Consider the following 15,252-nt stretch of genomic DNA (forward strand, 5'->3'; position numbering starts at 1 on the left):
AGCCACCCAGGTGCCCCAAGCATCTGGCTCTTGATTTCAGCTCAGGTGGTTACCTCATGGTCATGAGACCAAGCCCTGCATCAGGCTCAGCACTGGGTGTGGCGGCTGCATGAGATTCTCTCCATCCTCCTGCCCCTCTCCCCAGGACACACATGCTCTCAAAAAAAAAAAAAAAAAAAGAAGAATTGTCATTCCAAAAGTATTCTTCCCAGAAATGAAAATGCTCCCCTGAGGCGCCTGGGGGGCTCAGTCAGTTAAGCTTCTGACTTCTGCTCAGGTCACGATCTCACTGTCTGTCAGTTTGGGCCCCGTGTCAGGTTCTGTGCTGACAGCTCAGAATCTGGAGCCTGCTTCGGATTCTGTGTCTCCCCCTTTCTCTGTTCCTCCCCTGCTCATACTCTGTCTCTCTCTCAAAAATAAACAAACATTAAAAAAAAATTAAAAAGAAAAAAAAAAATGCTCCCCAACAGAAGGTTCCAAGAAAGCCACAGAGCACAGAGACAAAGCATGTTACTCAGTATGCCCACAAGCACAATGCTTACCAGTTGCCCTGGGACACGGGTCAAGTGCACATACCCAAACACACTTTCATGCCAAGGGCACCCAAGAAAGTAACAAACAGAAAGAAACTGGATAGGCATTCATCAGAAAACAAACAATGTTCTGCAACATCCTTCCTTCGCTCTGGTTTGCACACGACCTATAGCTATCTCCAGGACCCATGGACACGTGGAGGTCTCCCTTCCATTAACACATTCACGAAGTCAGTACATGCTTCCAGACACCTGCCACATACCAGACGATTCTAGGCACTGAGAATAGAGCAATGAACGAAAGAGGCAAAATCCCTTGCCGGGGGCGGAGGAGGTGGGGGGCAGGGATCAAACTCCAGCGGGGACAGAGAGGAGATGAACAAGCAAACAAAAATGTATGAGGCACAACATAAGGCAGAACAAGAAAAGTAAAGAGGGTGATGTTTTACTTAAGTTGGTCAGAGAAGGCCGTTCCTGTGACATTAAAACCGAGCAGACACAGGAAGGGAGGGAGGAAGGAAGGAGGGAGGGGAGGAGTGAAGGGACAAAAGGATTTCAGGCAAAAAAATATGTCAGAGAGAGCCACAGAGAGTAAGTAAGGGCTCTGAGGCAGAAGTATGTGTAGTAGGGAGATTAACTGGCTCCGGAAGAATCCACGTCCTGATTTTTGGAGCCTAAAATACGTTAAGTATATGACAAAGAGGAATTAAGGCTGCAGATGGAAATTAAGGCTGCTAATCAGCTGACCTTAAAATGGAAGACTATCTTCTATTGCCCAGGTGGACTCAAGGCAATCAAGAGGATCCTTCAAAGTGCAAGAAAGCTACGGAAGAAGGGCGGAGGAAGGCAATGCGACCACAAGAGAACGGGCAGGGAGAAGCAGGGTGCTGGCGGTGAAGACGAAAGAAAGGGGCCGTAAGTTCAAAAACGGGGGGTAACCTCTAGAGGCTGAAAAACCCAAGACACAGATCCTCCCCTAGAGCCTCCAAAAAGAAATGCAACTGTGCAGACACCTCGACTGTAGCCTGGTTAAGAACCATGCCACACTTCTGACCCAGAGAAGCGTAATCAACCGTGTTGCTCTAGGCCATGAAGCGCATTGGCAGTTTGTTCCGGCAGCAGGCGCTAGGGCGTCCCTGGCAGGTCTGGGAGCCCCGAGGGGCATGGTGTGGGTGGACGAGGCGGAGCAAGAGGAAGGGGACGGGCGAGGTATTCAGAGAGGAAGTGGGGGACGGGGAGCACACCATGGAGGACTCAAGAAGCCACTTCGAGAGGTTTCAACTCCGGGAAAAATAAGCCCCAAAGGGTCTTGAGCAGAGGAACGGGGCTCTGACTTCCAGTTCCTACGGATCACACGGGCTGCTACGCGGAGAACAGACAAACAAAGAGGAAGCGTGGAAACAGGCAAGCGGCTGAAAGGATTCAAGAAACAGTTTAGAAGTTTGGACCAGGTGACAGCAAAGGGGGCGGAAAGAAGTGAAGACACACAGGAGAACACCTACGAGGACTCCCACCTGCTTGGCTCTTACCTGATTTCTCTCGTCTGTGGCTTGCTAGCATCATCCAAAGCGTTTTTACCTTCTCTAAGCGGAATGTATCATGTTTGAAGAGGCGGTGCTTTGTGAGCATGCAAAGTCCGTATTTAAAACGAACACATTAGGGGCGCCTGGGTGGCTCAGTTGGTTAAGGATCTAACTTTGGCTCAACGCATGATGTCATGGTTCGTGAGCTCGAACCCACTTCAGATCCCGTCTCTCCTTCTCTCTGCCCCTCCCCCACTCACGTGCTTGAGCACACATGCTCTCAAAACTAAATAGACATTTAGAAATAAATAGAATGCACACTAAAGGTACAATCGACTGAACATTTGGATTCCTGCACATACTGATCAATTAATCAAAACCAGCATTTTTCAAACATTTTTAAAAACATGGCCCATATTGGGGCACCTGGGTGGCTCAGTTGGTTAAGCCTCCGACTTCGGCTCAGCCCATGATCTCGCGGTTTGTGGGTTCGAGCCCTGAGTTGGGCTCTGTGCTGACCGCTCAGAGCCTGGAGCCTGCTTTGGATTCTGTGTCTCCCTCTTTCTCTGCACCTCACCCGCTCACACTCTGTCTCTCTCTCTCAAAAATAAACATTAAAAAAATTAAAAAAACAAACAAACATGGCCCATATTTCAAGACCCAGACATACATGCAGAAACGTGCATTACAAACACCTATTTCTTTAAAAAAAAATTTTTTTTTCAACGTTTATTTGTTTTTGGGACAGAGAGAGACAGAGCATGAACAGGGGAGGGGCAGAGAGAGAGGGAGACACAGAATCGGAAACAGGCTCCAGGCTCTGAGCCATCAGCCCAGAGCCCGACGCGGGGCTCGAACTCACGGACCGCGAGATCGTGACCTGGCTGAAGTCGGACGCTTAACCGACTGCGCCACCCAGGCGCCCCTACAAACACCTATTTCTAACCAATGTCTATTTTCACTAAATCTCCCGGGCTCCTACACCACAGACAAAATTGGCGGGAGATCTTGCTGCAATATATTCTGTTCTAATAAACTGAGATTTTCCACTTTATGTTTTTAAAAATTGTTAGTATACCATAAATACAAGGGACCATTTCAAGATCCCCAAAGCTTTGAACACACAAACACAGAAAGCCAATCCAGGAAGCTGACACTGAGTCACAGAGCGCCTGTCCTCACCCAGAGAGAGCAGGTTCCGGAAGTTCTCCAGCATCACGTCTCCATACAGCTTCTTCTGGGCGGGGTCAAGCAGCCCCAGCTCCTCCTCCGTGAAGACCACAGCCACGTCCTTGAACGTCACAGCCTCCTACAACACCAAGCACATATAACCTCAATCTCGCACCCAAAGGCCACTGGGAGCGGGGCAGCACGGAAAAGCTGGAGAGGATGGTGGGACGTAATTCCAGAGTGTGAGGGACTCAAGTCCATCTGTAGCCTTCCAGGCGCTTCTCCTTCTACCCGGCCAATGCCATGGTGAGTTTCGTCAGCCTCACCAAAATGTGTGGCAATGACAACGTCCTTGTGTTTTTGTGTCCTCGTGGAGTCTACTTACAAGTAACCGCCAAAAACTCTAAACACGCATCCTGGACAACACACGTTTCACTTCGCGACGCGTGGTGCTGACTGCCCCAGAAGCATTCAGCAATTTAGTTCAAACGTTTGACAACACCCACCTTCTTCCTCTCACACACGCACGAACCCTATCACTTTGCTTTCACATGTGCCACTAACGAGCTTTTGCTAACCTCGTGGGACAGCTACGTGGTTCTCCCATGTAATGTTCAGCATCATGTTCCGGAGCCGATTCCGAAGGGCCTGTGCCTTACTAGCTGTGTGACTTTGGACAAGTCTGTCCATGTGCCTGAGTTTCTTCTCCGTATGCGGTCCTTCTGTGACAGAGTTCCTTCAAGATTTAAACAAGGGAATATCCCTAACACTTGGAACAGTGCATGGCACAGAGTAAGTGCCTAACAGACCTTTATTATTCATATTATTTCTTCACGTTGCCATTACCAACAACTATCTCATCAGGGCACCCGGGTGGTTCAGCTGGTTAGCGTCCAATCTTGATTTTGGCTCAGGTCATGATCTCAGATCTCACGGTTGTGAACTCGAGCCCCAGGGTGGGGTCTGCAGCAGGCGTGGAGCCTGCTTGGGATTCTCTCTCTCCCTCTGCCCTTCCCCCACCTGCATACACTTGCTCCCAAGCTCTCTAAAAAAATAAAAAATAAAAATATTTCCCCTCAGGGTGACTGGGTGGCTCATTGGTTAAGTGTCCAACTCTTCATTTCAGCTCAGGTCGTGATTTCATGGTTAGAGAGTTCAAGCCCCACATCAGGCTCTGTGCTGGCAGTGCAGAACCTGCTTGGGATTCTCTCTCTTCTTCTCTCTCTGCCCCTCCCCCACTTGCTCTGGCTCTCTAAAATAAATAAATTAAAAAAATATTTCATCTCATTTTGCGGCTGTTACCCCAGAGAACAGAAAACTATACTTAACGACACCGATTAAACAGTATTTAATTTTACGCATTTTTCTCATTACAACGTATCCTGCAAAGAACATCATTTTACGTAGACCTTGTTTCCCTGACCACTTGAAAATGATCGCAAAGGAAAATGAAAACGTCAAAAATGAGCACGTGTAAAATTGTGATCATATGATGGCAGATTTTCTTCCCCCTCTTTTTCCTACACCGCTAATCTTTCAAAAGAATACAACAGTCCTGGGTCTCCAAATGACAGCCAAGAGTAGGCTATACATTTTTCCACGGTTTTGGTAATCTGGTTTATAAGAACAACTTGTATTATTATTGCCACTTATCTGACTGTAAATTCACAGAACCACCTTTGAGATGTTTATTTGTGTTTCTCATTTTTCACATGCCTACTCTCATCCTTGTTTGTATTTCACTGGATTTTTGCCCTTTACCATATGCATAAGATTCCTATTATGGGCTCTGCCTTTTTATCTTGGCATCCCTGTAGCAAGCATTTTTGCCCCAGGTATTTGCTCCTGGTAATTCCGTATCAGGTATCTCTGGCCACAGAGAAATTTAAAGATTTTACATTTAAAATTTAAATTTTATAAACGACTGTGCTAACTGCTATCAACGTGCCTGCAGCGCTGAGCAGGTCAGTGTGGCGGGGTGACTCTGAGAAAGGGGTCAGGGAGCAGGCCAGCTGTGGAAATCATCTCTCGAGGGGTGCCTGGGTGGCTCGGTTGGTTAAACGTCTGATTCTTGGTTTCAGCTCAGGTCATGATCTCATGGTTTGTGGGTTCAAAAGCCCTGCATTGGACTCTGTGCTGACAGCATGGAGCCTGCTTTTATTCTCATTCTCTCTCTCTCTCTCTCTCTCTCTCTTCTCTCCACCCCTGCTCACGCTCTCTCTCAAAAATAAAAAAATAAAAAACAGTAAAATCCCTAAACCACATACATGTCTTTGAACAGGAAGTAAAGATAAAAAGTACATCGATTCCATGGGGACAGGATGCAACTGTGAAAAATGAACATTACAAAACATTAAAGGAAAAAAATCAGAATTAAAATCAGATGTATATCACAAATACAAATTGAGTTATGGATACTGACAAGAGAGGGAGAAAATAAAAATAGCTCACTTGTCAGAAAGGAAGTAATGAATTGGAAGAATTGCTTATTTCTAGTAATTTTTCTACTCCGTAAGAAAAATAATAATAAAACAAAAACTAAAAATACATGCAAAGTAAATTCAAAAGGGACAAGGGAAGACCCTGGCACAAAACAGGTCCTCAAACGCCTGGAGTTCTGCTTGAGTCATCCCCAGAAAAAGGTGTGATCATCTGAATAATGAGATGGAATCTGGAAAGTGAGAAAGGCAAGCCCTACTCACCTTGAACATGGTCACGGGTCCTCCGACTTCTGGCAGTGTGCAGAGCGCAGAGTTGCACAGATCCCAGGAAGGCAGAACGGCGCCTGGTGGGGGGCCTAGGGAAGCGGAAAAAAGACATTAAAGGTAGCCCGGGATGTCACTCCCCTCCCGTCCCGGGATGATTACTGGAAATCCGTACATGAGTGTTCACAGCACCATTATTCCTGATAACCCTCCAACCGGAAACCACCGAAATGTCGACCTATGACCTATGCACGAATAAACAAATTGTGACAAATCTGTACAGTGGAATGTTTTTCAGATACTTTTACTATAATTAAAAGGAATGAAGTATGGGTCATGCTGCAACATGGATGAACCTGGTAAACGCTGCTGAAAGTCAAAGAAGCCAGTCACAAAAGGCCAGATATTTTATGATTCCATTTCTAGAAAATGTCCAGAAGAGGCAAATCTAAAGAGAAAGAAAGCAGGTTGGTGGTCACCTGGGTATTAGGGGAGAAAATGGAGGTGAACTGAAAATGGGCCCGAGGAATCCAACTGGGGGAATGAACATGTTCTAACTGAATTACAGCAATGGCTGCACCACTCAGCGAAGTTACTAAAAATCACCGATTTGTGTAACTAAAATGGGCAGATTCTATGATATGTACAATACACATCAAGTTGATATAAATAAATGTTTGTTCATCTACGTGTCATTTAAATCACAAAACTAATTGACAGATTCTGAGTGCATCTTGATAAAGGTATTTATATTTGAGGGGCGCCTGGGTGGCTCAATCGGTTGAGCGTCCGACTTCAGCTCAGGTCACGATCTCACGGTCCGTGAGTTCGAGCCCCGCGTCGGGCTCTGGGCTGATGGCTCAGAGCCTGGAGCCTGCTTCCATTCTGTGTCTCCCTCTCTCTCTGCCCCTCCCCCGTTCATGTTCTGTCTCTCTCTGTCTCAAAAATAAATAAAACGTTAAAAAAAAAATTAAAAAAAAAAAAAGGTATTTATATTTGAGTGAATAAGCAGGGAACATGGGGAAGCCTGGCCTCACAGCAGAATGCCAACCAGTAAGTGTATCTCCCCATAAACTTTACTCATTTTGATTTAAAAAATAGTAACTTTAGGGGAGTCTGGCTGGTTCAGTCGGTAAAGCGTGCGACTCTAGATCTGGGGGTTGTGAGTTCCAGCCCCACGCTGGGTATAGAGGTTACTTAAAAAATACGATCTTTAAAAAAATATAATAAATAAAAATTAGTGACTTCGCAGTGGAGAAACCTAATAGAAATCACCTTAGCTTAGGTAACAACGTTGAGTTCACCGATATACGGACAGACCGACGTCCTTTGGCTCCTGTTATGCTGCAATGTCAAGGACGCCTCAATGTTCTATGGGATCCCTGCTAATGCCGCATTACCGAACCTAAACATGTAGTCAGTACATCTGATAAACCCCAAATGGAGAACTTTCTCCAAACTAACTTGCCTCTACACTCTTCAAAAGCATCAAGAACAGGGGCACCTGGCTCAGTCGATGGCACGTGTGACTCTTGCTCTCCGGGTTGTGAGTTCGGGCCCCACGTTGGGTGTAGAGCTTACGTGAAAAACAAAAAGTAAAAAAAAAAAAAAAAAAAAAAAAAGAAGCACCATCAACAAAAAACACAAAGGTTATGGAATGCATTCCACATTAAAGAATATCAAGTTTATGATAAAATTTTTGTACAATGTCTATCAACAAATATACAGTTTAAGGCAGTACATAAAGTTGGACTTTGAAATGAGATGGGGGAGGGGAGACTGGTGATAAGGCGTTTATACATGAAAAACAGAACGAAATTAAATAGAAGACTGCAGATTACAAACCAGGATGTTATATGTTATCTAGCATTATTTAATAAGTAACAACACCATTAACTACTATTTGTAATTACTTACTAAACATCTAACATCTGATAGATAATTCTATCATATAGTATAACATCCAATATTACCAAGCACGGGATGTTAAAATTCTGTAATCAGCCTCCCCTAAATCCTTTTTACCAAGATACCTGATTACCCATATGTGGGGCTTCCTTCCTTCAGAAAGCTAAAAGAAGCTGTCATTGAATTGCAGGTATATTCCTGGTGTTATGTGGCTGACGGAGCCACAAGACAGACAGGCAAAATGTAAACAATTGGGGAATTTGTGTAAAGAGTATTTGAGGGGGCACCTAGATGGCTCAATCAGGTAAGCATCTGGCTCTTCATCTCAGCTCAGGTAGTGATTTCAAGGTTCGTGGGATTGAGCCCTGCATCAGGCTCTGCACAAGACAGCAAGGAGCCTGCTTGGGATTTTCTCTCTACCTCTCTCTCTGCCCCTCTTCAACTCGCTCTCTCTCAAAACACATAAGTTAGAAAAAAGAAAACAACTTAAAAAAGAGTATATGGGAACTCCTTACACTAGTTTTGCAACTTTTCAATGGAAAAATTTTTAATTTTAAATTATGCAAAAATAAAGTCTTATACTGTCAGGAAACAGTCACAGGAACAACAATAATAACGGGGATAATAAAGATGATCATGAAATTAAATGGAAATTCATTTTTCTTGGCAATGTTTAAAAATTGGCCATAGCTCTGTGGCACCTTGCCTGGCTGGCTCAACTCTTGATCATATGAGCCCCACAACGGGTGTAGAGGTTACTTAAAAATCGTTAAAAAAAGGGGCGCCTGGGTGGCTCAGTCGATTAAGCCTCTGACTTCAGCTCAGGTCATGAAGTCACAGTTCATGAACTCGAGCCCCGCGTCGGGCTCTGTGCTGTCAGTTCAGAGCCTGAAGCTTGCTTTGGATTCTGTGTCTGCCTCTCTGCCCCTCCCCTGCTTGTGTTCTGTCTCTCCCTCTCTCTCTCTCAAAAATAAAGAAACATTAAAAAAAATTTTTTTTTAAATCGTAAACAAAATTTCCATAGTTAAAATACATCAGAAGTTACACACAGAAAAATATGATCATTGTGTAAAATGTTCATAAACAAACATACAAATATACATAACCACCAAATAGAAATTCATTAAAAGCTTCACAGTTATTATCTTTACATCCTCGATTACCAGGTAATTAAAATTTTTTCCAGAGCGCCTGGTGGCTCAGTCGGTTAAGTGTCCGACTTCGGCCCAGGTCATGATCTCACGGTTCCCGAGTTCAAGCCCCGCGTAGGGCTCTGTGCTGACAGCTCGGAGCCTGGAGCCTGCTTACGATTCTGTGTCTCCTCCCTCTCTGTCTCTCCCGCACTCACACTCTCTCTCTCAAAAAGTAAACATTTAAAAAATTTCTTAAAAAATAAAATAATTTTTCCCTCATATTTCTGTGTTTTTTGATTGTTCCATAATGATACAGTTCTTTAAGGAGGCACGTGGGTGGCTCAGTCGGTTAGGTGTCCGACTCTCAGTTTCAGCTCAGGTCATGTCTCATGGTTTCATGGGTTTGGGCCCCTATATTGGGCTATGTGCTGGCACTGCTGAGCCTACTTGGGATTCTCTCTTTCCCTCCCCCACTCACAATGCCTCTGTCTCTCTCAAAATACATAAATCAACTTCAAAAAAAAAAAAAAGAATAAAGCATATTACTAGTAATAAGCAGAATAAAATAGTTCACAATGCTTCTAAAAACTCAGAAAAGTCAAAGCCCGTTAGCCTTGCTTTTAAGGTCCTCCAGACCCAAGTACTAACTACCCCAGGGTCTGATGCCTGCTGGTTCCTACAGCTGCAGAACATGCTCAAGAGATTAGCAACCTGAGCTCTGGACTCAGGCTGCCTTCATTCCAACCCCAGTTCAGCCTCTTACTAGGTGGGGACTGTGGGCAAATCACTTATGCTCCCTGGGTCTCAATCTCATTTTATTGACTAGGAAAAAAAAAAAAAAAAGGCAGAATTTCTTCGCATAGCTGTGGTGTGGCCCAATATATTTATTTGTATAAAACCATCATGGTTGAGGTTGGCAATTAAGGATTATTACTAAGACCCACGCCCAATTACACAACCTATACATTATCTAATTGATGTGACTATCGTTGTAAAAGAAAAATGCCCAGGGGCCCCTGGGTGGCTCAGTCCGTTAAGCGTCTGACTCCTGATTTCTGCTCAGGTCATGATCTCAGGTAGGGAGAATGAGCAACCCCCCTCCTTCTCCCAGGCCGTGACAGGCTCTGTGCTGACAGCAGGGGACCTGCTTGGGATTCTCTCTCTCTCCCTCTCTCTCCCCCTCCCCAACTCACCCACACACGCTTTCTCTCAAAATAAATAAACATTAAAAAGAAAGAAAGAAAGAAAGAAAGAGAGAGAGAGAGAGAGAGAGAAAGAAAAGAAAGAAAGAAAGAAAGGAAGGAAGGAAGGAAGGAAGGAAGGAAGGAAGGAAGGAAGGAAGGAAGGAAGAAAGAAAGAAAGAAAGAAAGAAAGATGCCAAATCCCACTCACGTGGAACTTTGCTGTCAGTAGCCAGGGGAGTCACTCTTTCCACCTCTGTGCAGCCCTTTCTGAGAAATCAGGCTGGGGAAGAAAAATATAATGTCATGAAATGCCATGATCATGTCACTGTCCTCAATAACAGTGCAATCTAGGGGGGCGCCTGGGGTGACTCAGCTGGTTGGTTGTGCAAGAGACTCTTGATTTCGCCTCAGGTCGTGATCCCAGGGTTGTGGAGCCTGTTAAGATTCTCTCTCTCCCTGTGCCCCTCTCCCCAACTCATGCATCCTCTCTCTCTCTCTCTCTCTAAAATAATAATAATAATAATAATAATAATAATAATAATAATAATGCAATCTGGAAGCAACCCTCATCACCAACTAGACCCCAAGACCTGACATCTAACGCCCACCTGCTTGTACTCACCCACCTATGTCTTACATTTTCCCTTAAGCTCTCTTTTCTAGCTTACCTCTTAACTCCGGCGAATGAAACCGGAAACCTCAGGTGATGACAACTGCCCTGACAAGACCTGCCGCAGACCCAGACCACCCAGAACTTCTGCGCTAGAACCCCAACTCGTGCCTGCACAGAAGGACCATGGAGTGGCTTCTGGACTGACCTACAATTACCTTTACCTCATTATAATCCTAAAATTTCTGCCCAAGGAGGAACCTCAGCCTCACGTACATAACACACAACATATAGGCATGTTTCCTTAGGGCGCATGCTCATCCCTATGCCTGCCTCTACATACCATGACAAGCCTTCCCTATCTAAATATCCATCCTAACCCTAAACAAAAGGAAGCCATCCACCCTCTTTTGGGGATTCCTGGCTGCGGAAGCTATTCCCCTGTGATTTCCTTCTTTGCTTGCAAATCAAAGTTTTCTTTATGCAACAACTCAATCTGGTAAGGTTTCTGAGTCACCAAGATGGGAACTCAACCTTAGTTCCATTACTACCCACACCTTCTGAAAAGAGAGATTAGAAGGGGCCCAGGATGGGGTGCCTGAGTGGCTCAGTCAGTTGAGCGTCCGGCTTCCGCTCAGGTCATGATCTCACAGTTTGTGGGTTCGAGCCCCACATTAGGCTCTGTGCTGATGGCTTAGAGCCTGGAGCCTGCTTCGAACTCTGTGTCTCCCTCTCTCTCTGCCCCTCCCCCACTCATGCTCTGTCTCTCTCCCCAAAACAAATAAAAACATTAAAAAAAAAAATTTTTTTTTTTTTTAAAGACGGAGCCCAGGATGATCCAGCAACCTGATCCACCAGGAATCAGAGAAGAGCAAAGATCACCGCAGTTGGACATGTGACCCTAACCTGGGGACTTGACTGATGCTCGGGAAATTAATACCAAAAAGAGATCACCATTCACCATACGCCAGGAGCTGTTTTGAGATTTTTATTGCCACAGCCATAGCTGGCGAGCGGCGGCGGGGTGGGGAGGAGGGGGCAAGAGCATCTGGCTTTGGGGAGGTCCCAAACAGACCGACCCCATTTGGTCCCTCGCTGCTGACAAAATCCGAAGGCAGAGAATCTAGTCCAGGTGAATAAGAAAAGAATTTATCTCAGTAAGGCGAACGCCAAAAGACTGCAGACTAACGGCTCCAAGACTGTCTTCAAAGTGCCTGAAAATACGTCCAGGTTTATACAAGCAAAAGGTGGGGTGAAGGCGGGCGGGTACTGCAGGTGGGCAGCGAAGGTCAAATGGATTACTATCTTGGGGTCAATCACAAACGGGGTCTTGCTGGCGCAGGGCAGCCCTTACGGCTTGAGGGGTTAGTTTAGGTTCTCACCAGGGGCTGCTTTGCCCTCAAGGCTGTGCCACCTGCGCCAAGAGACAAGCTGGAAAGAAGCCAACCAGAAAGTTTGAGGTCAAAATGGAGGCAGCTGAAGTCCTCTTTCACCACCTCTTACAATCCTGGAACACCAGGATGCACAGGCACGCGTGGGTGTAGGGAGGCGGACGGGGCGAGCGGAGACAAGCAGAAACTCAAGCCAGGCGATAGGTGACCCCACCCCACGCCCCACCCCGGGCCTCGGGACCCACCACGAACGCAGAGACTCCCCCAGAGACGCACACCACTGCCTTCCGCCCCGCTAATACCTGCGTGCTCCGCTCAGGCTTTTTTTCCCCCCTAAGTCGCCCTGTCGCTGCAGGTTCCAAGCACAGATTCAGGAAGTTTGGAAGCGCTGGGAGAGGCGGAACTGACGCACCGCTCCCATAGAAAATTCAGGAGCAACCTCCCACTCCCCCAGCGGAAGTGCCCGCGAGAACCTGGAGCTTCTGGACTACATCTCCCAGGATGCACCAGACCCGCCTTCCTGAGCGGAAGTGAGCGCGACTACACGGAGCGCGGGGACTACATCTCCCAGAATGCTAAAGGCAAAAGGTTCTCAGGCTCGCGCTCCTAAACAAGTTGCGGCTGCTGGAAGCTCCTTGTCTACGCTTCCCCACATGCCAGAATGGAAGGGGTCACGCAGTCCCGACTTCCTAGGTGGTAATACGGGTTTCCATGTTAAGAGTCTGTGTTACCTCTCTGCCTGAGTCCTCAGCGAAATTATTCCATGGACACGACTTCCGAATTCGAAATGCCTCCAATTGTGACAGGAGTGTTGTTGGAAAGGGATTAGGTGAGGAGGTGCAATCTTCAAGAAATTAACGGGGAATGATTGCTTAAGGGACGCTAGACGACTGAGAGGGGGAGGATGTTTAATGTAATCTGACGATATGAGGCCAAAACAGAGTTCAAAGAATGGGTGAGGGAGAATTATTCGGGAGGGGCGGTGAGAAGCGAGGAAGTTACCCGCTTCTACTCCAGACACACCACAGACTTGGGAGGAATTTAGGGCCCAAGTGGAAGCTTGTCCTCATGGAAAAGCACGCTTCCCTCATTTAAACTGTATATTAAAATTATTATCCCGGGGTGCCTGGGTGGCTCAGCAGGTTGAGCATGTGATTCTTGATTTTGGCTCGGGTCATGATCTCAGGGTGGTGGGATCCGGCCCCACGTTGGCCTCTGCGCTGATCAGGGAGCCTGCTTGGGATTCTCTTCTTTTGCCCCTCCCCTATGTGTGCGCTCTCGCTCACTCTGTCTCTAAAATAAAAAAATTTTTAAAATTATTATCCCTACTTTGGAGGTGAACATGTCAAGCTTCTGTGAAGTTACAAAATTGTCCAGTATCTCAAAGCAAGGGTAATAGCTGCAGAACTTGACACTGGAGTGATTCTGACACCCAAAGCCCATGATTTAAAGGCAAATCACGGAGGAGGATTCTGTAGGTGAGAGAGCATATTTTAGTATTGAGTTTTTTCCTTTATACTTTCTGATAAAAATATCTTATATTTTATAGTTATTTTATTGCATATAGTTAATTTTAAAAGATGTATGTTACTAAAAACTAAAAATAGTATGAAGCAAAATAAGAAAAATGCACCTAGAATCCTTCCTCCTGAAGGTAAAAATTGTCTCCCCATAAACATATATCAATATATATCTATATCTAGCTATCTATCAACATATATATTTAATTTTTATTTATTTTTATTTTTTTAAAGAATTTTTTAAATGTTTATTTGTTTCTAAGTGAGACAGATGAGCGGGGGAGGGGCAGAGAGAGAGGGAGACACAGAATCCGAAGCAGGCTCCAGGCTCTGGGCTGTCAGCACAGAGCCCGACGCGGGGCTCGAACTCACTGTCTGAGATCATGACCTGAGCCGAAGTCGGACGCTCAACTGACTGAGCCACCCAAGCGCCCCTGTATTTAATTTTTAAAATGAAGTCTCAGGGTGCCTGGGTGGTTCAGTTGGTTGAGTGTCTCGCTCTTGATTTTGGCTCAGGGCATGATCTCACGGAGGTGAGATCAAGCCCTTTGTCAGGGTCTGTGCTGGGTGTGGAGCCTACTTAAGATTCTCTTTCTCCTTCTGCCCCTCTGACCACCCCCCACAAACACACAGTCTCTCTCTCTCTAAAAAAAAAGTAATTGAAAAATAAAATGAAGTCTCATGTTCTATATCTATATAAGCTGAACATTTTGTAATACCAGTTTTGAAAGTCTAGGGGCGCTTGGGTGGCTCAGTCGGTTAAGCATCCGACTTCAGCTGCTTCAGATTCTGTGTCTCCCTCTCTCTGCCCCTCCCCTGCTCATGCTCTGTCTCTCTCTGTCTCAAAAATAAATAGAAACATTTAAAAATTTTTTTGAAAAAAGTCTAACTCCTTCCAAATGATGGCTGTAGAATGTTACACTGGATGGACTGAGAACTAAAAACGAAACAGCCCGACATCTGGAAGCTGGTGTAGCCCTCGAAGCTAGGCCATGTTAGTCTCCTTTGGACATAAATGAATCACAGAATACCATCCTCGAATGAGCGTTCTCTGAGACCATGGTAAAGTGAGACGAAACAAGTCCCCTTCTTAATTTTGTTGAGATGCACACAAAAACGAGGTCACTGTGCCATCACACAATGCCTAACATCCCTTTTTTGCTAGATGGGTGACTGCTACTTCTTTGTCACTTGGACCTTTATTCTTGTTCCAGGCTGCCTTCCCAAAAGGTAACACCTGTTGAAATACTCACTCTTAGAATTCCTCCTGCTTTCCGACGGTAGTTCATCTCCAGGAACCCTGCTTCTTTAGGCCTTCCCTAAACCACCCAAACAGAGCTCAAATCCTAGAATAGATTCTTTCTGACACCCTCTTTCTCTCGTGACGCTTCATGGTTTTCCCTGGTGGGTGTACTCCACTGCAACAAATAATAAGCCCAACTTGTCCAACTACTGGTGTGTTTCTGGATGAATTAAGCGTTTTGGCACATCCCCTGAGGAGTAGTAGGTTTGCTATTATATATGGTCCTTAGGCCTGCTTGCAAGGCTGGATTTCGGCTGGTGTCAGGGAACATG

General features: G+C 45.6%; 1 protein-coding gene across 1 annotated transcript in view; it reads right to left on the bottom strand.

Annotated features, from left to right (window-relative positions):
- The window catches only part of LOC122495282 (zinc finger protein 234-like), a 46,769-nt gene that overhangs the window by 8,788 nt on the left and 22,729 nt on the right, over nt 1-15,252 (bottom strand). Inside the window, exons 6-10 of the mRNA XM_043601018.1 lie at nt 11,956-12,115; nt 10,365-10,432; nt 7,400-7,507; nt 5,929-6,023; nt 3,239-3,365 (exon numbers count right to left, since the gene is read on the bottom strand). Coding sequence (XP_043456953.1) covers nt 3,239-3,365; nt 5,929-6,023; nt 7,400-7,507; nt 10,365-10,432; nt 11,956-12,115 — 558 coding nt within the window. The remainder of the gene's footprint in view (nt 1-3,238; nt 3,366-5,928; nt 6,024-7,399; nt 7,508-10,364; nt 10,433-11,955; nt 12,116-15,252) is intronic.

Source organism: Prionailurus bengalensis, chromosome E2 (assembly GCF_016509475.1).
Source record: "Prionailurus bengalensis isolate Pbe53 chromosome E2, Fcat_Pben_1.1_paternal_pri, whole genome shotgun sequence".
In the NCBI taxonomy this organism is placed as follows: Eukaryota; Metazoa; Chordata; class Mammalia; order Carnivora; family Felidae; genus Prionailurus; species Prionailurus bengalensis.